At 36.0% G+C, this 25,692-nt stretch overlaps 1 protein-coding gene across 2 annotated transcripts in view; it reads right to left on the bottom strand.

Annotated features, from left to right (window-relative positions):
* Positions 1 to 25,692, bottom strand: part of SCFD2 (sec1 family domain containing 2) — a 351,298-nt gene that overhangs the window by 313,147 nt on the left and 12,459 nt on the right. For both annotated transcript variants that reach the window (XM_072943848.1, XM_006198127.4), the window contains one exon: positions 22,466 to 22,634. In XM_072943848.1, coding sequence (XP_072799949.1) covers positions 22,466 to 22,634 — 169 coding nt within the window. The remainder of the gene's footprint in view (positions 1 to 22,465; positions 22,635 to 25,692) is intronic.

Genomic DNA, 25,692 nt, shown 5'->3' with positions numbered 1-25,692 from the left:
CATCTCCCACTATCCAGTTAGCAATAGTTTGAAAATCAATGCATTTTTAAACGTTTAGTCTTATAAGTTGTATCTAACAAGATATTAAGTTTAGCTTTAAAATCAAACCTAGTAAAGTATATCTTTCATGTTTGAATTTGATTTGGAATAATGGAATAATGTACTTCAGAATGAATTTAACGTCTGGCACATAATAACCTTTCATTAGCTAAGTAGTTGTTTTTATTATAATCTATTTTTTCTGAGTTGAACTAATATCATTGCTCAACATATTTCACTTATTTTGATCTGATCAAAACTGTCATCATTAATATGAAAATTAATATTTTAAGTTTAATTTAAATGAGCATGTAAACTACATGCCAAGCTCTATTCTCAGTGGTTGGCATATAGAAAAAAAAAAAGGCACACGATTTCAATAATTTATTGTCTGGAAGAAGAGGCAAACATATAAGCAAAGAAATTAACAACAACAACAAATGTGTGGTAAGAGGCATGGTCAATGCTAGCATAGATTTCTCTGATAGCCCAGAAGAGGGGCTCCAATCCTGGCTGGGAGGGGAGGGACCCAGAGAATGATCTCTACTGGAAATGACGAGCGAGTACGCAGATACCAAAGCAGCCAAGGGAAGAAGGTATAACTCAAACTAGAAAAGAGAATGGTAAGGAAAGTCTTCACAAAAGATAGGAAATCTTAGTCACAAGACAAGAGGAAGAACATTTCAGAAGGTGCACGGTCTAGGGACGTACTAAGGAGCACTGTTTTGCTCCAGGCTAAGGTGCAAGGGGAAGGGCAGCAGAAGTGAGTGCCAAAGAGAAGGTGGAAGCTACTCTAGGAGGGCCCTGCATTCCTTGCCAAGGCTCATAGTCTTGGGTCTGCAGGCGATGGGAAGCCAAGGAGGGTGTGATTGATTTCACATTCTCAGAAGCGTAGCACAGCTCAGCAGTCACAAACAAAGTCTTTATCATCTTTCAAAACTAGGTCTACATTTCTATGGGGAATCTAAAAAATAATACAAATAAATCTATTTATACAACAGACACAGACTCATGGACATAGAAAACAAATTTATGGTTACCAAAGGGGAAAGGGAAAGGAGAGAGGAATAAATTAGGAGCATGAGATTAACAGATACATATTACTATTACTTAGTACTCATGTATAATTACACATATATTACTACTATATATAAAATAGATATGCAACAAGGAGTTGCTGTGTAACATGGGGATCAATATTCAATATCTTGTAATAACCTATGAGGAAAATAACCTGAAAAAAAAAATATATATATATAAAACTGAATCATTTTGCCATACACCTGAAACTAACACAGTAGTGTATATCAATTATACTACAATATAAAATGAATTTTTTAAAAAATTAGGTATATTTGCTATGGGGCTTTAGGAGAGTTACTTAATTTCTATAAGGCTTTGAAGGCAATGGAGAACCACCAAAGAATTGTGAGCAGGGGAGTTACACTCCTCCCAATTTCCCAAATTTATGATCCACAATCATTCCCTACTTTTATCTCCAAAGCACCCCAAACCATGGGGACTTCTCCTATACTCTCAATTCTACACACAGAACCTCTAAAGTAGAACTTTACTGCCCCTCCTCTTTCCTATGAGAATAACACAGAGTGACTCCAAGATCACAGCAGGTCAGGTAATGCTGTGGTTGCCCCATCAGATTAGTGTAATGGTTAAAATGTGGGCTCTGAGGTCAGATAAATCTGGGCTCAAACTCCAACCATTCTACCTTCACCACAGCAGCGACCTGGCCTCTCCAATCCTCTTTGGGCACTCCAAGCACAGGGACCTCTTGCCCTCCTTTACCAGGAATGATCTTCCTACAAATATCCCTCTCTCTCTTCAGGTGTCTGCTGACATGTCATTTTATCCAAGAGGTCCCTTCTTATTACCCATGTAAAAGTGATGACAGCCTATCTCAGCACCTTATCCTAGCACACCCTTTCCCCCTTATGGGGTGTTACTGTCCTGAATAATCCTCATTACCATCTGATTTATTTTGTTTCCATGTTTATCTTTTTGTTGTCTAGCTCCCTCATAGAAGGTAAGGTCCTTCTACGAAGGCAGAGACTTCTTTTTTAATATCATTGCTAATTCCCCACTACCTACAACAGTGCCAGGCCCATTATACTCAACAAATATTGAATGAACAAACAATGTTCATTAGTTCTGTAACCTCATGCATGTAACCAATCCTCTCTTTTCCTCTATTTCCTCATCTGAGAGATGGAAGTAACGTAGTGACCACCTCACAGGGTGGTCATGAGGGTTAAATAAAATGATGCTTATTATACATAAAGCACTTTCTCAATTCACAGTAAATATGAGCAGTTGTATGGTTGCTGTTCTGGCTGTTACTATCATTACTACTGCTATGGAAGAGACTGGCTCAAAACTTAGTATGTTCAAGGGCTGGTAATACATTAAATAAACCCACTTAATTACACTGAGTAATTTTTCATATAATCCTGACTTGTGCACCAATACTGAAGTCACGTGGGGCTTGTACTCTCTGCCTCTTTTCTATTAAAACATTTAGAAGAAATACATAGCTTCTATGGTGTCTAACACTGATGCAGAACGAGGTCATGAAAATTGTTTTGTTGACATAAATAATTCTGAGTGTCTAGATGTGACAGTTGCTAATGTCCACTTTTCATCCCAGTTTCCTAAACACACCATACCCTACATCACACATGGTCATTTTAAGTTTACCAAGCTAACATTCATGAACTAATTCTGGTTCTCCGAATAACCAGCACTGAAGAAGATCAAAGTTGCACTAACTGGCAGAACTGGCAGCAGAGCTGTGTCCTGCACCCACTTCCTCACCAAGTCACTCTTACTGCTGTTTGGTGGTTTACACACGCACTCCTCTATCAGCATCTGAGCCGAGTACAGGAGTTAATCACTGCCTTTCTCTAATATGCTTATAAAAGTTGATCCAATAGACATTTCACACTACTGAAGTCTCACATGACGTCAATTCCTGATATCCAATTTTGTAAGTCAAGAAAAATGTCATTGAAATCCACACTAGAATCATGATAGTGTATTTTACATAATTCTTTATCCTCTCCAACTGTACAAACTGTTTTCCTAATGAGGGAATAAGCAGTGCACAGAGGGCTATCACAACAGGGCCAGTGTCGTGGACTAGTGGTCGTAGCAGTGTAGACTGGGAGAAGCATGGGTTCTGGAACCCAGCAGTGAAGGCTCTGGTTGTGCCACTTGCTGGCTCTGTGTCCCTGGGAGAGTTACTTAGCCTCTCAATACACGTTTCCTCCTCTGTTATCTGGGGATGGTAACAGGACATATTCAGTGTATTGTTACACTGTGAATGTGCTCGTAAATCTAGAGCACCTAGAACAATCTTGGCACATAAGTGCCCAATCAGCACGGCAGTAATGGCAGCGGTAGTATTAGTAATAAAAAAATCAACAGTCAGAATCTTCTCATAAGATATAGAGGGAAGGCTGTTTTAGAAGTACATTAGTCTCTTCCATGTACTTACATGCACATATGGATAACCGCTGTCAGTAGCTTCACTTTTTGGTAGGAAAAGGTCAACAATATATAATGCAGAATTCTTTATGAAACACATGGGAAACACTAACTCAAGCAATCCCTCGATATATGATGGTTTGATGTAAAGAATTTTGATTTTCAGGAATAAAATAAGAGGCTTTGCTACAGATTAGAGACTCAAAGCTGTGGGGTGTTGAAGTCTTCATACAAAGATTTTTAAGAAATGACTTTGGTGCTAGCTGCTTACTTCATCAATTCAACAATATTGAAATTCTGTTTTTTTTAAAACTACAATTGTTACTTTTATGAAGAGTTCAGGTGCTAAGTTTCCAGACTGCCTTATAAAGTGGATGTACAACTTCTGGGTAGAAGTGAACATCAGAAGTAATGTTAGTCATCTTTATGTCTTCAGCAGGATACCACCTAACCCGACACAAACAGATGAAAATCTATTTCTAGTTTTGAAGGCATCTGAAGAGAATTTTATAGTATGCTTGAGAAAAACGCTATGGTCTCAAATAAGTCAAACTGCTTTTAGATACTATTTACACCTAATCTAAACCCTTTGTCCTCTACTGTAAACCAACTTTGTCTTGCTTAGTCTTTTCTATTAAATTCTGGAACAGCTGAACATCTTTTTAATAATCGGGCCGACCCAAAACCAGTTTATTTCTTTTCTTCATGGCCAACTTAAGGAAGAGTTTTTAAAAGGTAAGTAAAATGTAATATTAAAAAATACTCTTGAATAACATCCCTACATTCCATTCTGGAAACATTTCAGAATTTACAAAATCATTTCTTAGATCTCACATGATTCTCACCTCATGAGCTAAGCCACTATCACTGCCTCAATTTAAAGAGCCTCAGAAGTACACTAATATTCGCACTATAGGGGTCCCAAAAAGAGAAGAGAGAGAGAAAGAACCTGAGAAAATTTTTGAAAAGATAATTACTGAAAACTTCCCCAACTTAGGAAAGGAAATAGTCAAGTCCAAGAAGCGCAGAGAGTTCCACACAGGATTAACCCAAAGAGGAACACACGTAGGCACGTAGTCATCAAATTGACAATTAACGATAAGGAGAAAATATTAAAATTAGCAAGAGAAGAGCAACAAATAACATACAAGGGAACTCACATAAGGTTATCAGCTGATTTTTCAGCAGAAACTCTGCAGGCCAGAAGGGAGTGGCACAATATATTTAAAGTGATGAAAGGGAAAAACCTACAACCAAAAGTACTCTATCCAGCAAGGCTCTCATTCAGATTTGATAGAGAGATCAAAAGTTTCAAAGATAAACGAAAGCTAAAAGAATTCAGCACCACCAAACCAGCTTTACAACAGATGTTAAAGGAACGTCTCTAGTCATCAAACCATAAGAAAAGAGAACAAAAAGAATAAAGAGAAGAAGAAGAAGAAAAAGACCTACAAAAGATTGCTTTGGCAGTTCAGTGTCTTTTATGATTCCATATAAATTTTGGAATTGTTTTTTCTAGTTCTGTGAAAAATGTTGTGAGTACTTTGACAAAGGAGTTGCTTTGGATCTGTAGATTGATTGGGTAGTATGGCCATTTGATAATGTTGATTCTTCCAATCCAAGAGCACAAGATATCTTTCCATTTCTTTGTATCATCTTCAATTTCCTTCATCAATGTTTTACAGTTTTCAGAGTATAGGTAACCTCCTTGGTTAAGTTTATTTCTAGGTATTTTGTTGTTTTTGATGCAATGGAAATGTTTATGCCAGTTATAAAATTCTGGTTTTTGAAGTGGAAAAAAAAAAGTGAATGAAAAGCTGCAAATGGCAAAATATCCTTCTTTCTTATGGGTGAGTTGTATTCCATTATATATATATATACACACACACACACACACTGCATCTTCTTTATCCATTCATCTATTGATGTGCACTTACGGTGTTTCCATATCTTGGCAATTATAAATAATGTTGCTGTTAATAGTGGGGTGTATGTATCTTTTTGAATTAATTCTTATTTTGTGGTTGGCTTTATTCCTTTGATAACTATGTAAGTTTAAAAAGCTAAAGCTCTAAACGTTCTAAGAAACAATGAACAGTACATATATGTAAATTTTAAAAATATATGCAGTATATTGTGTATATGTATTTACATTCAATGCATTGTATATGTGCAGTCAAGTTATAAGAATTTTACCTAATAAAACTGAAAAATGAAAAAAAAGGGGAAAAAATAATCTAGCCAAATTGGGGAGTTGCAGGTAAAATAGGTTGGCCATAAATTGATCACTACTGAATCTGAGTGATGGCTCTCTGGGAGGAGCTATTATAATATTCTCTATTCTTCTGTATAATTTTGAAATTTTCCATGATAAAGATTTTTGTAAGTGCTGCATTTGAGTATTAAAAAAAAAAGAGCCTCAAAGAAGCCAACTGAGTTACTTAACTACCTTCAATCTATAAATGGCAAAACCAGGACCCAAGCAACCAGTTTCTGAGCCAGCAATCTTTCTACTATACCATGCCATGCTTATATAATGCAAATCATCAAGGCGAACCCATCATGTAGAATATCAATTATTTTAAACTTTTCATGTTAGTTTTCTTTTCAAATCTTTTATACATCCTTTATTCTCTCTTTATATTCACATGTGGGCCTATAAAGAACAGAATGAAACAGAGTGAAGAGTAAAGTAGATCCACATTAACTCAAGACACAGGTAAGGTTTCCTCTTAGGATTTTGCCCAGTTTTTGTTTTAAACAATATCATACTATACCCCTTGGAGGTCACCGTTAGTCACTGACAGTCCCCTGTGATACAATGCCAGTCATGTCCCACTTTTACTCAAGTTTCCTCTTTAAATGTTTCTAAAAAGATTTTGCTGAATTTTAAATCATTCTATACATATTTATATAACTGAAAAGACAAAAAACTAAAGTCTAAATTACCCTGAGGTATTATTAACTCTTATTTGATGTTCATTATATCCTTGGGAAAGAAAGAAGGAGAAATGGCCTCTAGCTATTTTATGACTGATAAAACTGAGACAAAATGAAGCCCTTTGCCTAGTATCTGATTATTAATAAAAAGGAGGGCAAGGTTTAGAGTTTAGAACTAACATTCAAAGTGCCATAGGCTGTTTCTGTGACCTTGGGTAATTCAGTTCATCTTTCTGGGGCTTTCCATCTCCTTATAAATATCATTAATGTTATTATTTTCATTTATTGAGAACTCACTGTCATAGGCAATATGACTATATTATCTCATTGAAAAACAACCCTCCAGGATAAGCATCATCGACCCACTTCAAAAGTGAGAAAGCTGATTCTTAAAGAGATGAAATAATTTGCCCAAATCACATAGCTAATAAATGGAGATTTGAACCCAGGTCCCTGTGAACTCCAAAATCCCACTATGAAACCACAATTCCACACTATCCTGCAAAATAAAAGGCTCAAATGAGAATGCTAATTTCTGAGGTTCCTTGGGTCCCTAACAAGCTATATTCATGGTTTCCTTTATGTCCTAGTTCTCCAAGTTCACATGGATGAATCTGATTAATTTTGCAACACTCAATGAACGATAGTCATCCTATGCTGTTACTTCTTTTATTAAAATCCTTTTTATTTTTCACAAGTCCAGTGATAGTAATAAAGAGTTAACAAAAGAACAGTCCCAACAGCTTACAGAAAATTTTAAACAATTTTCTACCCTTTTCTGTTTTTAAAGTCAAATTTTCCAATGAGATAAACTTCATTTCACTGTAGCTACTGGAACACAATTTTGTTTGTTTCCTTAAAAGACATAAAAGTAGAATATTTGTCCTATGAAAAGATCCATTTTATCACTATGAGATGTAATTTGTTTCTGTATTATCAGTAATTACATAAAATGTCAAATACATATTAAATAAATGTCCTTTTTTGTTAAAGTGATTACCTTGTATCCTTAAAAATCAAACTTTTATGACAAATTGTCATCTATGAAGAAAACTGCAGGCCAGCAATATACATATAATAATAACCTGCTAGAATTAGCTTTTTTAAGTCTCAGGAGACTTCTATACCTGAAGATACGGTCTTTCAGTTAATTCCTGGCTCTTTATTCACTAGAATTACTCAACTGTGAGTGAAATCTTAGAAGCTGCCTTGGTTTGGCACATATGAAATGTCAAATGCAGTCTGCTAGAAACTAACAGGAAATATTCATCACCAAACGAAATACAAAAAAGACAACATTAATTCTTAAAAGATGGCTAAATGTTGAATCATGGTGCTGCTTCAATCAAGTGGAAGGCATACAATTAAGAGTCTGAGGGTACAATGTGATTGCACACCATTATCTTGTGACTAAACTCAGAGAAACGGTTTCTCTGTGGCATGTACCGGAAGCTAAGCTTACTCACACGGTTTGCAATAGCAGTTACAGTATTCCAACAAAAATACAATGATAACAAAAAATAAATAAATAAACATTTTCAACTAATTTCAAACAGAGAGCAAGCTGACTCATAGGTTTTCACAGCAGGGAATAATGACTCCCATCAGTGGTGAGCTTAATGAGCTATGAAGGTAGGTTTGTTAATTGAACTATTCACCCAGGTTTCAACAGTAATCTTTCCTCTCGACAACTTTTTCAAACAATTACCTCATCTTAAACAAAATTATCCATTAACCTTCATCTCAATAGAGGAGAAAGCAGCTAAACACAGAAGGATATTGAAGTAGACCCCTGGCGCTGGAAAGCAGTTCTTTGTTGCTCCTGTCTTTCAGAATCTGAGCACTTCCTGCGGGCCGGGTGCTCACTGAGGTGCTGCAGACACAGCTGTGAGCAGCTCCAGTGCCCTGTGCTCCCTGAGCCAGCAATCTAGCGGGGAAGCTGGAACTGAGCATGCGCCTACAGGAGTGACACAAGCAGAGACAGGAGGCTCTGGGAGAGGAGAGCGCCTGACCTGGTCTCGGTGTGAGGGTGGAGGTCACAGGTAGCTGAGGATGTGACAGTGAGACTGGAAAAAAGGGCAGGAATGAGCCAGTAAAAGAATGGAGTAAAAGCTGTCTAGATCAGAGTAGCATCGTAGGCCGGGGTTCTGCAAGAGAACTTCAGACATTTGCAAGGAAATTACAAAGTACGAGTGGAGTGTGAAGATCTACTTTGACACTGCCCTCATCTTATGTCCAATTATCCAAGGCCTGGTAACCCATATCAGGGATTGTAGACTTTTTTTTCAATGGCAACAGACTGATCTGATCAGATTCGCATTACTGAAAAATGACCCTGACCTCATTGTAGACAGTAGATCCAAGGACTGGGTGAGAATCTACTGCATAGTCCAAGCAAGAACTGATGGCTTAGACTAGATTGATTCCCTAAAGCTGGCAGATCATATTCTCATGCTCAAAACCCTTCCATGCTTCCTGCTACTATTACACTAAGTTCCTTATTTTGGCCAACAAGCTTATACACTTTGATGCATTCCTGTAACTACATCTTCACCTCTCACCATCTCAGCTTTATCCATTAGGCCCTAGACCTACTGGCCTGATTTCAGCCCCTTGAATGGGTCAAAGTATGTTCCCAACTCAGGGCCTTTATATTTGCTATTCCCTTTGCCTACATCCCTCTTCCTCCAGATGTTCACTGACTAGGGCTCATTCATTCAACAAATATTTATTGAGCACCTACCAAATGTCAGTTCTGTTCTAGGTTTCCCTCCTTGACCACTATAGCTAACGTGGTATTTCTTATTCCAAGTGCCAGTTGCCCCATCTTATTGTATGTATAACATTTGTCATTAACTCAAATTAGGTTTTATTAAATAGAATTTATTTTAGTGAATTCAGAGGGAAGTGATCACAAGGCATTAAGGACAGAAATAGTCTGGCTTTATCAGAATGTCAGTATCCTGGGCCCATCGCTAGCAGTGCACTCAGGCCCTCAGCACCCCATGGGCCATGGACTGTGCCAGGCACTGGAGGTGTAACAGCACACAAGGGTGACCAAGTCAGGCACAAACCTTCCCTCAGCTAGCCTCCAAAGTCTAGTTGGAAAAAACAGATACTAAACTAGTAGTTATGAGATAATGTACTATAAGCTGTTACAGGAAATACAAGGTATGATCTATGGAAGCAAAGATCAGACAGGAAGCAGGGAAATGGAAAGAGTAACATGTCGGATGGCCAAAAGGTAGGAAAGTAGAACACTGAGGACCTGGAAAGAGTTTGATGTAGCTGCAGCCAAGAGTGTGAGCATACAGGAGGGAAGGGAAGGAGGTGACAGGAAAAGACAGAGAAGATGAAAAAATAAGCAAGGAGCAGATCTAGAAAGGCTTTCCAAAACAAGTTAAAGTTTTAGTCTTTATTCAAAGAGCAACAGAGAGCAATCAAAGGATTTCATCAGAAGGGGGTTCAAAACATTTATTTATTATTACTTGCACAGTTAAATGTATTCATAGATGGACATTAAAAATACAATGATTTCAAAGAGTGTAGATAAAATTTACCTTTTAAATATTACCAAACTATGTGAATATAATCCATTTATTTCTTCCTATTAGAGGTTCTTTCGTTAGGTTTTGTTCATTTTTTCCAACAAGTATGAGTGACTCCTTTGCACCAGGCCCTGTTCTTGGGACTGGGGATACATTCGTGAACAAAACAGACATAAAACTACTCTCCTCATGTAATTCATATTCTGAAGTTTACTTTCCAAACATAGCACATGAAAATCATAAAGTAAAAGGAATCTGAATCAAAGGTTCCCTAGAAATCATCTACTGTACTTCTCTTTTACAGAAAAGAAAAACATGATTATGAGAAATTAAGTACCTTGTTCAAGGTCATAAAGCTTTGCTGAAAATGCCACTATACTGCAATAATGCCTAGAAAACAAAAACTGCACAGAAGCTGTCCAAAGACACCAAAAAACCCACATCAACACAGTCAGCCTCTCTGGCTCAACCAAAAGGAAGAGATTGCTTTAAGGAGGTTTTTGTATCCACTGCCACATTTGTTAAAGAATGTTCCCATAACTATCAAATACATTGTTGAAAAAGATAAGATTACTTCAAAACTGTTAAACTCAATATTACACTGAAGTACATTTCAGGGAAGAAGCAGAGCAGAATGGAAAAAACACAACCCTGATGCACTTCGTACTATGATCTGGTCACTCCCACCTACCTAGCAAATCTCAGTGACGCTATATATCTCTTATACTACAGGACAGTGATTTTCATTATTTGCTCAAGATATTCACTCAAGAATAAAGTAACCAACAAATTTTCTTTGTACTGTTCTAATTGCAGAAAAGCTGTCATTTTAAAAGCAAGAATAAATGTATTATCTGTTATAAATGTTTAGTTAGCATACTAATCTTGTGAATTATGTATTTTTAGTTTGGTATTCAAAAATAAAAAATGCACGCGCCTTCTCTATCAATCTACAGCTAATAAAAATCTATCTGTGTGACTGATCATAAACACACTAGAATGACTTTAACAGGAATCACAGAAATCACAACCACATGTTAAGAAAACAAAACAAAATACAGGATAAAATACTGTTTAATTGCAGTATAAACAAGTGCACACAAGCTTTATAATGTCCAGAATAATAAAAGAACAATCTCCAACTAATATATAATCAAAGTTTCCTCTCTTTCCAAGGAATACTCTAATTCATCATTTCTTCCTTCAATATGATACCTTCATTCAGCTGGCAAAAGGCCCATGAAATCGCTTAAAAAATGGACCAGAACATAACATATAAACTGATTGACAATCATATAAAATAACTGGGGAGAACTGAACTTCACATCAAACAGATAAACAATTTTTATTCCTACTGTCTACCGGCTCATTAATGATAATACCGTAATCGACATAAACTTAGTCATAATTTCCTCATAACAAACAATAAAGTGTAGGAAAGACTGTTTTTCACATGGATTCCTAATGCATAAACAAATTAACTCAACATGAAGATTTTAAATTACTAACACAATTAGATTACTTAAACCAAATACACATCCCCTCTGTGCAGATTTTTCTGACTCTGAAGGATATACTTTGAGTTCCATGACCCATTCCAAAGGCCAACACTTGCTCCACTGGGGAGCTCTAGGCTGGATTACATTTGTGTGTTTTGGCTTGAATTCAAGACTTGGAAAGTTGAGGATTAGTTCATGTGTAAAGAAACTCTAAGACAGAGTTAGCGACAGTTTTATAGAGACTTTTAGAAGCAAACTCAATCTGTTCACTTTATCCCTTCTATCACTCCACTCCACTCTTTTCAAAAGCAGCACAACCTATTAGTCTATCATCATACAGTGATTCCAGAATCTATTACTCTGTTCACCATGGGTGACACCATCGTACCCATACACATGTAAGTGTGAAGTTTCAAAGATACTAAATCGAGGAAACTTGATTTGTTTAAATTATTACAGTCTTGTTCTATTCTTCACTGGTTTGAGTTTAGGTTTTGGTTCAGGTGGAATAAGAATTTATATTGCTCCTATTATTTACCATCTTGACTCCCATATATTTTTTTAAGGTATTTTGAACCATGTCCCTTGGCACCTTAGAAATACAGAATCTTGTTGAAGTGTTAAAAGGGATGCAAATCTGAGGTGAGAAGAATATACAATAGTTCTTTCTGTAAGGGTGGTTTAGGGGTCATAATCTGTTTAGGGGCTAGAAAAGAGAACTTTTTTAATGGGGATACTGGGGATTGAACCCAGAACCTTGTGCATGCTAAGCATGCATTCTACCACTAAGCTATACTCATTGCCTAAGAGAACTTATCTGGAAGTTGCATTTGCACAGCAAGCATACTATATTTACTTATAATGAGGATGAGGTACAGTTCCTCATCAAGCTTAATTATTCAAATTAAAGTATTTTCAATACTGTAAGATAAATAATCTGTGTGTGAGTTGTGTGGAAAAACTGGAGGACTCCACTTGACTAATAAAAATAGAGAGTTTTATATTATTGTTTAATTTAGCTGCTCCTTGAAATCCAAAACTCTGAGAACCGCTTCACAAAGCTCCATTCCTAGGGAACAAAGTTAAAAAGAATAGCTCATGTTTTCTTCTAGCTTATTGCAGCCAAAATTATTCTGTTAGTAAAAGAGATAGGAATTCAGAGTAAAAGCCTAAAAATGAAGGGATTACAAGTACACATGTCTGGAACAGCCCCCATGAAAAACAGTCATCATGGAAATAATTCAGCCAAGAAATATTAATGGATGCTAAAGCAGTGGGTTAAAGTTTGATGAGGAAAAGGATATTTACATAATCTCAAAATGTCTCCTTTAATCAAGTGATCAAAGTTGCCACTAGGAGTGGACAAAGTAAAATTGTATGCCACCTGACAGAATGCAATGGAAAGAACACAGCATTGCTTGTGTGATATTCTTCCCAAAAATGGACAATCTGAATCTAATCATGAGGAAGCATGAGACAAACCTAAACTGAGGGACATTCTACAAAATAACTAGCTGTACTCTTCAAAAATGTCAAGGTCATGAACATCAAGGAAAGACTGTTATAAAGGGCAGTAAAGAGACGTAACAATTAAATGTAATGTGTGATTCTGACCAATATCGTTTTGCTTAGATAAACTATATTATTGAGATAAGTGTCAAAACTTGTGAGTTAGATGGCAGTAGTGTAACAGTGCTAATTTCGTGATTGAGATTACAGTGGAGAATATCACTTTGCAAGGAATAGACACTAACATATTTAGAAGTGATAGGCACAGAGAGATTATTCTCAAATGGTTCAAGGAGGAAAAAATGTATTTTCTTGTACTATTCTTGCAACTTTTTTGTATGTTAAAAATTATCTGAAAAAAAATTTTAAGGTATCAATCAATTCAAAGAAAAATGTCGAGTAGCTTTGAAAGGTAAGTATATGGATAAGATGCTCTTCAATTAACAAAGTTTGGAAACACTATTCTAAGTAACTGCAAGTAAAAAACTCAGTAATACCAAGCACCTAAATGCTCACACCCCTTCCTAAGTTAAAAATTACACTGGGAGCTTGGCCAAGGTGGTGAAGTAGGAAGACTGAGGTCACATCCTCTCATGGGCACACCAAAGGGGGCACACACCAAAATTATAACTATTTACAGAGCAATTGTTGATTTTAAAAAAAGCAGAAAAGATCTTCTACAACTAAAGATACAGAGAAGGAACAACAATGAGAAAGGTAGGAGGGATGGACATGTGATATAGTCAAGACCCATACCCCCGGGTGAGTAATCCACAAACAAGAAGTTAATTACAATTGCAGAGGTCCTCCCCAAGGAGCAACAGGTCTAAGCCTCACATTGGGCTCCACAGCCTGGGGGTCCAGCACTGGCAAGATGAGCCTTCAGAACATTTGGCTTTGAAGGTCAATGGGGCTTACTTTCGGGAGACCCAGAGACAGTTGCGGAAAATAGAGACTCTACTCTTAAAGGGTACATACAAAAAACCAAACAACCTGATTTTTAAAAATGAGCAGAGGACCTAAACAGAATTTTTTCCAAAGATATACAGATGGCCAACAGGCACATGAAAAGATACTCAACATCACTAATCATCAGAGAAATGCAAATCGAAACCACAATGAGATATCACCTCACACCTGTCAGATGACTAGCATCATTAGGTCTACAAATAACAAATGTTGATGAGGATGGGAGAAAAGGGAACCCTTGTACACTGTTGGGAGGGATGTAAATTGGTGCAGCACTAGGGAGAACAGTACAGAGGTTCTTCAAACAACTAAAAATAGAACTACCATATGATCCAGCAATTTCACTCCTGGGTGTAAATTTAAAGAAAATGAAAACATTAATTCAAAAAGATACATGCACCCCAAGGTTCATAACAGAATTAGTTAAAATAGCCAAGATATGGAAGCAACCTATTTGTACATTAACAGATGAATGGATGAAGATGTAGTATATACAATGGAACACTATTCAGCCATTTAAAAAAGGATGAACTATTGCCATTTACAACAACGTGGATGGACCTGGAAGGTATTATGCTTAGTGAAATAAGTCAGACAGATAAAGAGAAATACTATATGTTATTATCACTTGTATGTGGTATCTACAAAGTAAAGCAAACAAATGAATAAAACAAAACAAAAACAGATTCAGATACAGAGAACAAACTAGTAGTTACCAGTGGAGGTGGGGGTTGCAATATAGGACTAGGGGCTTAGAGGTAAAAACTACTGTGTATAAAATAAACAAGATATAAGGGTATATTGCACAGCTCAGGGAATTCAGTCAATATTTTATAATAACTTTAAATGGAGTAAAATTTATAAAAATTTTGTATCACTATGATGTACACCAGAAACTAATATTGTAAATCAACTATACCACAATTTTAAAAAAAAGAAAAGAAATTATGTTACATGCTTCTGAAACAATTTAAATTCAAAAGACTCAGAATAATCTCTTTGTACAAAATATAGGTTCTGAGGACCTGTGGCTTCTTTGTGGAGCCTGACATTTCTCAAAGCATAGGAATCCTTGAAACAAAGAAAATTCTAAATTACAAGTAAAGCCAAACTCTGAATTGTGTAAAGCCTTCAGAAACTCTTACATTGCATTCCTCATAGCAAAGGAGAAATTTAGTTACAGGCTAATGGTACACAATAACAGATTCTGGATGTATTCTGAAAATCCCTGTTCTCATTCACCATTAATATAAATCAGTTATCGAAATTGAAGTCTAACATTGGAAAAGCCATAAATAAAGTAGTTATATAATATACCAGTCAGTGATAAAGTCACAGAAAAAGAGAGGGAAAAAAAGGTAAAGATAATCCTGGCAGGGAAAGAAGTTGTGTTATTCCACACGTAAAATGACAGCCTTCTACAAAGTACAGAAACGGAGGCAGCTTTTAGTGTACAAGAAAAAAGAAGAGTTCTGTAATGAGCACTTGGGCTCAAAATCCAGGGCACAGTTTTGCTGGTTCTGTAACTTTTAATAAGCTAACTAACCTCCTGTGAAGTTTTTTCCTTTCAAAAATAAAAATGATACTCACTTGAAGGATTGTTTGGGTGACTGAATTAAGAACTTAAGCAGCTAATCCCTGATGAATACTAAATCCTTATGAAATACTATTTCCTCTCCCACACAAGAAGACTAAAATCTCTAGGTTGTGAAAAAACTATAGAGAAGCCTAAACTCTTGGGTCAATGCTTTTGCAAAGAGTATAATTTAATAGCCAGTTATGAAAATGAACAAAATGTTAGGTAAGAGGAAGGTCTTGCTCAGCATATATCCTTAGAAAGTACTTGATAAACTGAGTTATTAAGTAGACATGGAATATTCTAAATTGATATTAACTATGGGAAAAAATTTGGAATTATAAATGCAGATAACCATAATTTATTAAAAACTCCGAATTGGTAAGGGTACTGAATTCAATCCATAAAATTCCTAATTTCCATGAGTCTTTACTTTATCAGTTAGAACAATCAATAACAATGCATGGAAGATTACTAGCAAAAAATGTTGCTCCTAATTATTTTAAATATTTAATATTTTCCACAATAAATATGCTTCTAAATATTTTCCATAATAAATACACTTTTATTGTTTTTTTCTGAATATATAAATGATACGTGCTATTTTAAAAGAATTCAAACAATATGTAAATACAAAAGGAGATAAAAGTCATCTGAAATTCCACCATCCTGAGACTTTATTACCTGATATTATCGATCAAGATAGGCTAAGTTAGTTATGTCCCTTAACCCCCACAAAAAAAGGGGGAAAAAAAAAGGATAGGCTAAGTTATGTTGTGATAATAAAAGACTCCAAAAATCTCAGTGGCTTATAACAACAAAGGTGTGTTTCCCACTCATGTTATAGGTTTACTGAGAGTTGGCTGAGCTCTGCTCTGTCTCATCTTCACTCCAGGATTAAGGCTGAACATTGTCAGTTGCCAAGGCAAAAGGAAAAAAAAAGAAAAGAGATGTCAACCATGTGCTGTCTCTTAAAGCATGACTTCTGCCTTTACACCAATGCCTAAAGCAACCAATATTGCCAGGACTTGGTTAGGGGTGGGAAGAGAGTAATCAGAGGGAAAGGAGGGAAACTGAAATATTTACAAAACAAGCATATCATCTATCTAAACTAAATGTGTATTAAAGAACTGAGTATGAGATTATTTAAGGATATCTCACTGTGGTTTACATTATTCAATTACTTCTATTAATGATGTAAAATATACAATAAAATGAATCATTATGAAGAATACAAGTCTGTGGGATTTATTACATTCACAATGTTGTACAACCTCTATCTAATTCTAAAAGTTTTTTAGCACCCCAAAAGGAGACCTCATACTCATGTAGCAGTTCTCTCCTCTGTCACCTTCCACCCACTCCTGGCAACTACTAACCTATTTCTACTCTGGGTATTTCATATAAATATAAATATAAATACAAATATAAATATAAATATAAACATAAACATAAACGTAAATATAAATGCAAATGCAAATGAAATCACACAACATGTGACTTTTTGAGTCTGGCTTCTTTCACTCAGCCTATTTTTGAGATTCATTCATATTGTAGCATGCATCAGTACTTCATTCCTTTTCTTAGCTGAACAATATTCCATGTTATAGATATACCACTTTTGCTTATCCATTTATCTTTTGATGAATATTTTATTTTTTACGCCTTTTGGCTATTGGAAATAGTGTTGCCATGAATATTCATCTATAAGTTTTTCTTTGAATACATGTTTTCAACTCTTTTGTGTATATACCTAGGAATGGAATTGCTGAGCCATACACTAATTTCAAGTTTAACTTTTTGAGGAACTCCCAAACTGTTTTTCACAGCTGCTGCACCATTTTATATTCCCAACAGGAGTGTAAGAGGGCTCCAATTTCTCCATATAGCAAATACATGAAAAAGTGCTCAGCATCATTAGTTCTGAGGGAAATGCAAATTCAAAGCACAATAAGGTACACTTCACACCCCCCAAAATAACTAAAATTAAAATGATGGATATATTAGTCTGCTTGGGCTGTTATAAAAAAAATACCGTAGACTGATGGATTAAACAACAGAAATTTATTCTCTCACAGTTCTGGAGCTAGAAATCCAAGATCAATATGCCACCAAGTCTGGTTTCTCCTGAGGCCTTTCTCCTTGCCTTGCAGATGGCCACTTTTGTCACTATATCTTCACAGTGCCTTTTCTGTGTTTGGTGTCTCTATGTATGTCCTAATTTTATAAGGATATCATTCATATTTGGTTAAGGGAACCTTAAGGGACTCATTTTAACTTACTACCTCTTTAAAGATCATATCCAATACAGTCATATTCTGAGATACTGGAGTTTAGAGTTTCAACATACGAATTTTAGAGAGATACAATTCATTCCATAATAATGAACAATACCAAAAGTTGTCAAGAATGTGGATCAACCAGAACCCATGTGCACTGTTGGTGAAGGTATAAAATAGTACAACTGCTTTAGAAAAATATTTGGCAGTTTCTTTTAAAACTAAACATATACCAATCCTATAACACAGCAATTTCACTGATATGAAAGTATAACCCAGAAATCCCACTGAAAAGAAAGAGAAATGATAGTATATCTCTCTCCCTAAAAATACTTGTTGAAGAATGTTCACAGTAATTATATTCATAGTAGCAAAAAACTGGAAACAGACAAGGTTTCTACCAACAGCAAAATAGCTAAGCAAACTGTGGTATATTCATGTAGTAGAATACTACTACAAAACATTAAAAAGAGACAAAAAACAATATGGCGAATATCAAAATATTATGCTAAGTGAAAAAAGCCTGACACAAAAAGTACATACTATGTGATTTCATTTGTATATTTCACAATTTTACAAATATTGTTCTAATAAAAAAATCCATCCAGGTGGGCCCAGTGTAATCCTAGGACACAAGAGGAGTCAGAGGCAGAAGAAAAGACAACATGAAAATGGAAGTTCAGGCTGCCAGTCAGGGGATGCCAAGGCAGTCTCTAGAAGCTAGAAGAGGCAAGCAACAGAACCTACCCTATAGTCTTCAGAATGAACCAGTCCTGCCAACACCTTGATTTTAGGACTACAAGACTGATTCCAGACTTCTGACCTCCAGAACACCAAGAGAATTAACGTATTGTTTTAAGTCACTAAATTTGTGGTAACTTGCTACAAGAGCAATACGAAATTACTCCTATTACTGACATCCCAGAAGAAAAGAAAGTAGGCAGAGCTGAGAAAGTGCTGGGAGAGATAATGGCTGAAAATTTCCCAAACTTGCAAAAGACACAAATATACAGATACAATAAGCTAGGTGAACTCCAAACAGGAAAAACTCAAAGAAATCGATACGAAGACACATCATAATTAAACTTCTGAAAACTAAAGACAGAGGAAAAACCATAAAAGTAGGAAGAGAAATGATACCTCATCTATGGAGGAAAAACAACTGAAATGACAGTGGATTCTTATTAGAAACCATGGAGACCAAAGGAAAGTGGCATAATATTTTAACTGTTAACCCAGAATGCTATATGCAGCGAAAATATCATTCAAATATGAGAGGAAATAAAACTATTCTCAAATTAATAAAAACTAAGAGATTCAGTCATCAGCAAATCTATTCTAAAAGAATGGCTAAAGGAAATTCTCCAAAAAGGAAAGGAAAAAGAGGAACTATTGAAACATGATGAAGAAAGAAAACAGTAAGCAAAAATATAGGTAAATACAATAAGCAATTCTTCTTGAGTTCTCTATGCTTGATGGTAGAAGCAAAAATTTTAACACTTTCTGATTCAGATCTAAACGTATGTAGAAGAAATACTAAGATAGATTATATAAGTGTGGGAAGGTAAAGGGAAATAATGAGAGGTACCCAGCACTGCTCTTGCCTGCGTACTCTTGGGTCACACCACCTTCCGTATGCGTTGCTTCAACTTCTGGTGGTGACCAAGAGGGCTGCCGCAGAGTCAGGAGGTGCATCAGTCCTGGGTGCTGGGGGAGGAGCGTGGGAGGAAGGGAAAGTATGCCTCTTTCTGGAGTCTCTCTTCAGAAACAAAGAAACCTGACCAAGAGGCCCTAGTAAGGGTTTTCTTTCACCTCCCCACTTCTAAAGCAATCACTGGCAAAGGAAGTAGTTGGTATTCCAAGACAGGTTTGATTTAAGCCTTGGACTGAGCTTTGGTTAGAAAGAGTGCTGACGAGTCAAGGTTAAATAAATTGGCCATGATAAAGATGTTACCTGTAGATCTAAAAGGTGTCTTGATTCTTACATTTGTCCCACTACATCCTTAGAATTCGTTTGCTTTTCCTGCGCGTGGATTCAACTCTTCTCTTTCTGCAAACTTCTGGGGGGCAGGGGGGAGTGGAACCTCACCTGTTCCTTTTGTAATTATCTTAGGCTTCTCTGGAGGTGGCATACAGTAATGGTAAGCACTGACTTTAGAGCCAGACTGCTGGGGTTCAAATATAGGCCCCATCACTTCCAACCGTGTGTCACCTTAGGCATGTTATTTAACCTTGTTCCTCTAATAGAACTCACCTCATAGAGATGTTGTGAGAACTAAGTTACTATAAACAAAGTGATCAGAACAACACCTATTACAAAATAAATCCTCTATAAGTGTGTGCTATTATTATTAAATGGCATCTACTGTTTTGGCATGCCCAGCATCCCTTCCCCCTTCTTTTCACAGATGTTTCAGTTTTCCTTTGAAGAACTACCCCTCTGCCATGCCATATGATCGTGGCACAATTCTCAGTCAGTATGAACTGCTCCCAACCCCCACCAGGCAAGAGGTGGGCACAAGGCCCAAGTTAGGCCAATCTTACCTTCTCCCCTGGGGTCTGAGTCTGAGGCAGAATGAATCAAGATAAAAAACAGTTAAAATTCAGTCTCTCTGGTGTCAAGATCTTGAAGAGGCTTTTCCTGAGTTCTTGCCCCCTAGATCCCTGGAACTGTATAGTTTTTTCCAAAATCTGATTAACAGACCTTCTTTTGATTTTGTTGGCTTTCCAATCCCCTTTAATCAATTCCCTTTTTGCTGAAATTAGCCAAAATTGATTTCTGTTGTTTATGGAACCATTATGTTGGACAATAGGCCTCCCCAAATTAAATCACTTTATTAATTAAATAACTTTATTTTTGTCTCTTATTGACTCTTCATAGCTCTTCATGAACCTAGCTCTTCTCTGGCCCCTGCATACATAGCCTATAAGTTAAGACAGTGGCTCAGAAGTCAAACATTCTGGGCTCAAATTCTAACTCCACCCACTGCTAGCTATGTTACTTAATGTTTCTTTGCCTTAGCTTCCTTAATCTGTAAAATAGAATAAAAACATTCACCTTATTGGGTTATTGTAAAACTTGAATGACTTTCCAAATATAAAATGCCTGGAACTGTGCTTGCCACATAGTAAGTCCTGAAAAATGTTAATAGGGCTGACGGCAGTCAGTAGTGGCCCAGTGAGGTTGCCCTCCTCACAATCCATCACACTAGGCCCTGACCTTTCTTGTTTCCATATCTATGTTCATACTAGCCCTCACTCCTTTTCCCAATCCTTCAAGACATCATTAATTCATGCACCACCACTTCCACAAGGCCCACACTGATCTACAAAGACCACGTTAACCTGATACTTCACTTATAGGAATTATAATCTGGAGCAGATGCACAAGGCTTGATTTCATACCATTCTATTGTTTTGTAATTGTACCTCTGTGTAGATCATGATTACCCCAACAAGAAAAGTGTCCCTTGAAGGCAAGAATGATATTTTATATTATTTTATATCCTTTATATTATTTAGTCCACAGTAAGGCTCATAGTAAATCCTTAATAATTAACTTTGGAATGGCCTTCTGAGCAGCTAAAAATATTTCCAATCACAATTACTTCTGGGTCTGTAAGGGTTGCAAGTGCTTAGGTCTATGTTTTAGTATATATGCTGCCAAAGCAAAGACATGGCTTATGTTTTTATTGTGTGTATAAGCATAGAAAACAGACAAGGTACAGAACTTTCTCTTCTCTTCCCCCACTGGCCAACACACACTGGATAGCCAATAAATGTTATTAACTATCTATAAAAAAGCTGAAAACTTCAGAAGCTGCAATTTCATTCTAAATAGGATAGGAAATTCCAAATATATCTGTTACTGTTAAGAATGGAAACTATAATGCTGAAAGGTGGTGTTTTGTTTAGAACTTTAAAACGTGGAGATAAGGGAAATATAAACTCAGACAACTTTTTCTCTTCTAATATATTTTTTTCTCATAAGAATTGCAGATAAAGGACAAAGTAGAAAAGGTAACTATGGTATCTTCTTATTATCATGTTTCTGGAGAAATGTTCTTTTATTTTTGGAACTCTGCATAACATAAAGAACCCCATCTTCTTGCTGTGATTTCTCTAATCCTGTGAAAAGATATACAGAGAAATAAAAATTTTTCCCACTGATGCCCAAGAGGATATTGTTTCCATATAAAAAGATGGCACTGTTTCAGAGCTATGTGGGCAGTATTTGAGTCATGTGGAAAAGTCATCTGGGAAAGAGAAATTGAGTAAGCCTAGCCTCAAGTCCATGTGAAGCTGTCTGTGAAATGGAGATGCTTAAATTGACTCACTTAGCCAACCCTAGGAACAAGCTTATATTCCATCTAAATAACACCTCTATAAAGTTCTGCACCTTTTGGCTTATATTGTTTAATGAAAATGGCTATTTCAAAGTTAAGAACAAATTCTTTTATATAAATGCTACCCACTATGGATTTTTCAACCAGGCTAACTCTTCACTGTTTTCTTTCTGCAGGAACACTCTAGGCGAGAAAGAAAAGGAAAGAAGGAGAAGTATGAAAGGGAAAAAAAAAAACAAAAAAAAAAAACGTATCTTACTGGGATTGTGCGAGACAGCCGGGTGCAACCATATTCCAATTCTCTTCCTCAGCCCGGAGTGCAGTGAGCTCTGTCATGTTAACCATCACATCATTGGTGTGGCCCGGAAGCTGGGGGAGCACTGAAATTATCTTCTCTACCAAGTTGTCCCCATGATGTCCAACTGCTCCTGTTTAAGCAGACAAGAAAATACGAACTCACAAAATGGGAGGAAAAACAAGCTGGAGTAATGTTTTGTAATACCTCTTCTATCAAAAACAACATATATTTTTAGTTTCTGTTACACAAATCAATAACACAAACCTAACATTTTGCCCTTAGTAACACTAATTAAACTCACAATTACCCAGACAACGTATGTCTTGTATGTTGGACTTAATGGTCCCTGAGGACAGGCACTGTGTCTACTCTGGTTATTACTATATTCCCAGCCCCTAGCATAGTGCCTACACGTGGTAGACCTGATAAATAGTTAATGAATAAATAAATAAACAACATTTGGTCAGTCAGGTAAATGGTGTCACAGTATAACACTCTCCTGAAATTTTAGAGCAAAAGAGATTTTCTTTATTTTACAGATGAAGATCTTAAAACCCAGAAGGGCTTAGAGACCTGACCAAGAAGAGCAAATCTCCCCTTTGCTAGAAACTTATCTTCATAATGGCAACTGTTCATCTAGTTCACCCTCTACCCAACATGTCTAGTAAGCAGTTTGGTAGCTAGGAGGCTCACTAATTATTTGTGAGATGAGGGAAAGAACAAAGGCATGAATGGTAACAGTTTGCAGTAGTAGAAGCATTTATAGAGTGTTTTCTGTGTTCCAGGCACTGTTCTAGATGCTTCACATGTATTAACTCTTTTAATAATAAATGAATAAACTAAAATTAAAATTCAAGATCAATGGCACAGTTTAATACTTTTTCCATGAGACCAAGTTATCTTTCCAAAAGCCATCACTGCATGAAGACATCATTCCAACAATGGGTGGGACTGGCCAAATCAACTTGCTTTAATCTGACCCACTTCAAATAAATTAACATTTTACTTCCAAATGTCTCTCTATTTTTTTTTTGCCATGTCATATTAATTGGACAGAAGAACTGGGTAGAAAAGCCTAAACCAGAAATCCATGGAATCGCTGTCATCGCCATCATCATCATCTTTATCACAATAGCTAATTTATTGAGAGCTTATGATGCACCAGGTATTAAGTTTCATACTGTACTTTAATTCTTAATATACTTAATTCTTATAATGACCCTAAAAGGTAGGTGTAATTATGCTCATTGAAAGAGTAGAAGATTCAGTTTAAATAACTTGCTTAAGATTACATATGCTGTAAATTACAGAGGAAGAATTCAAACTCAGGAGGCAGATAACTCCAAAAATTCTTTATTAAAAAAAATCAGGCCCATAAAAGTGACTTGAAACAGAGCCAACATGAGTGCTTTTAAGGTGTCTTCTGATGTTAAAGAAAAGAGTCCTTGTCTTACCACTAAAATATTCATTAATTAGATCTGGAAGGAACCATGTCTTATTTATGTTGCCTATGGTTTATGGTCGTCTCCCCAGCACTCAGACTACAAGCTACTCATTAAATACTTGCTGAACGAATGCCCAGTGACTATATGTGTTCCTGGGATCAAGGGGAGAGTCAGAAGTCTCTAAAAGAATCATATCTTTAAGCCTGGACTGGAGATACTAGTATTACCCCATAGCATCATGAATTTCTCTGTTCACTAGTATCCTCCTCACTTATTTAAAAACTTCCACTCTTGAATTTAAATTATTTGATGTCTATCCACAAATAATGTAGATATAGATATTTATCATAGGTTAAGATAAAAAAAACAACTAAAATGTGTAGTTCCATCACTGAATACTCTGCCTGTTGCCAGTCATGGCTATATTCTTGCAGTGCTTTCTTCTTGGTCAGAAAGATAAATTATCAAGACTCTCCTTGTATGTAAAATGTGTCTGTAGTTTAGAAGAATACTGGCCAATAGGATGAAATACAATTCCAAGTTACGAAATTTCACAATGAATTTCTCCAATGAAAACTACAAAGTTCTTCTTAATCATGTACACTTAAATATTTTATATAACCCATTCTTTCAAAAATGTATGCTCAAATCTTAAAGAACATTAAGGAAATAAGCTGAAAGTCCTTTTCCTTGAAATAAAATAAATTGTATTTTAAATAAATGAAAAAAAAACACAACTTCCACTCATCACTACAGTAACTTTCCTTTGAACCTGGTGCCCAAATTCTGAGCCCTGCCCACAAGCTACTCTTATTTTTTGTCGGCTTTGCAGACACATGGTGCAAACAAGTGGCCTATATGTTCTGCCTTTCTTTTCTAACTTCTTTAGCCCCTACAATCTAGTTGCTACTCACTCCTCCTCCTGATGCTAAAAGCGGGGGTCTTTGGCAAGTCTCAGCTTATTAAATCCTCAGTTTAATGAAATTAAATGAATTTAATGAGTAGCTTACAGTCTGAGTGCTGGGGAGCTGACCATAAACCATTAGTTAAATTAAAACTATTGACTACTCCAGTCCTCTTGAAACTCTCTAAATATGAGAAGTCAGGACATGGCATTCTTATTTTTCCTTAAGCTTTAATAGCTAATAGTTATTTTTACAAAACCAAAGTACATTTACATCCTTAAAATATTACATACTAACATTTGAAATGTTCAAAAGTAGAGGATTTTTTAAAATTATGGCATATTCACTGAAGCAGTTCTCAAGTTGTGATTTTTTTATTCTCTTCTATTTATTTATAGTTTATAAACTTTCCATGGTGAGCATACATTCTTGTTGTAATAAGATAAAAAACTAAGTTATACACACATACAAATACCCCAAAATTTTACCAAGGGTTATCTTTGAATGGTAGGATTTTGGTTGACTTAAACTCTATCTAAACTTCATTTTATGACCAGTATTTTCTACAAGAAGCACATGAGACTTACCTAATTAGAAAAATAATTTACATCCTATCAGAAACTGTTGAAAATATTACATAAGAGAATTAAGAAAATGCCACATTTACATGACCAGGATTACTCAGCCTCTTAGGTTCAGTCAAAAGGAATGTATAGCTAACATGTTCCATAATGGAGGAAATTCCAGGTATGGAATTTCAACAAATTGACCTGCTCTTCTGTGAATACAGTTTCTCACATGTCCAACTTTACAGGCTTCAATATTCATTTTTAAAATT

This window comes from Vicugna pacos, chromosome 2 (assembly GCF_048564905.1).
Source record: "Vicugna pacos chromosome 2, VicPac4, whole genome shotgun sequence".
NCBI classification, from domain to species: domain Eukaryota; kingdom Metazoa; phylum Chordata; class Mammalia; order Artiodactyla; family Camelidae; genus Vicugna; species Vicugna pacos.
This window is presented reverse-complemented; position numbering and strand designations above follow the sequence as displayed.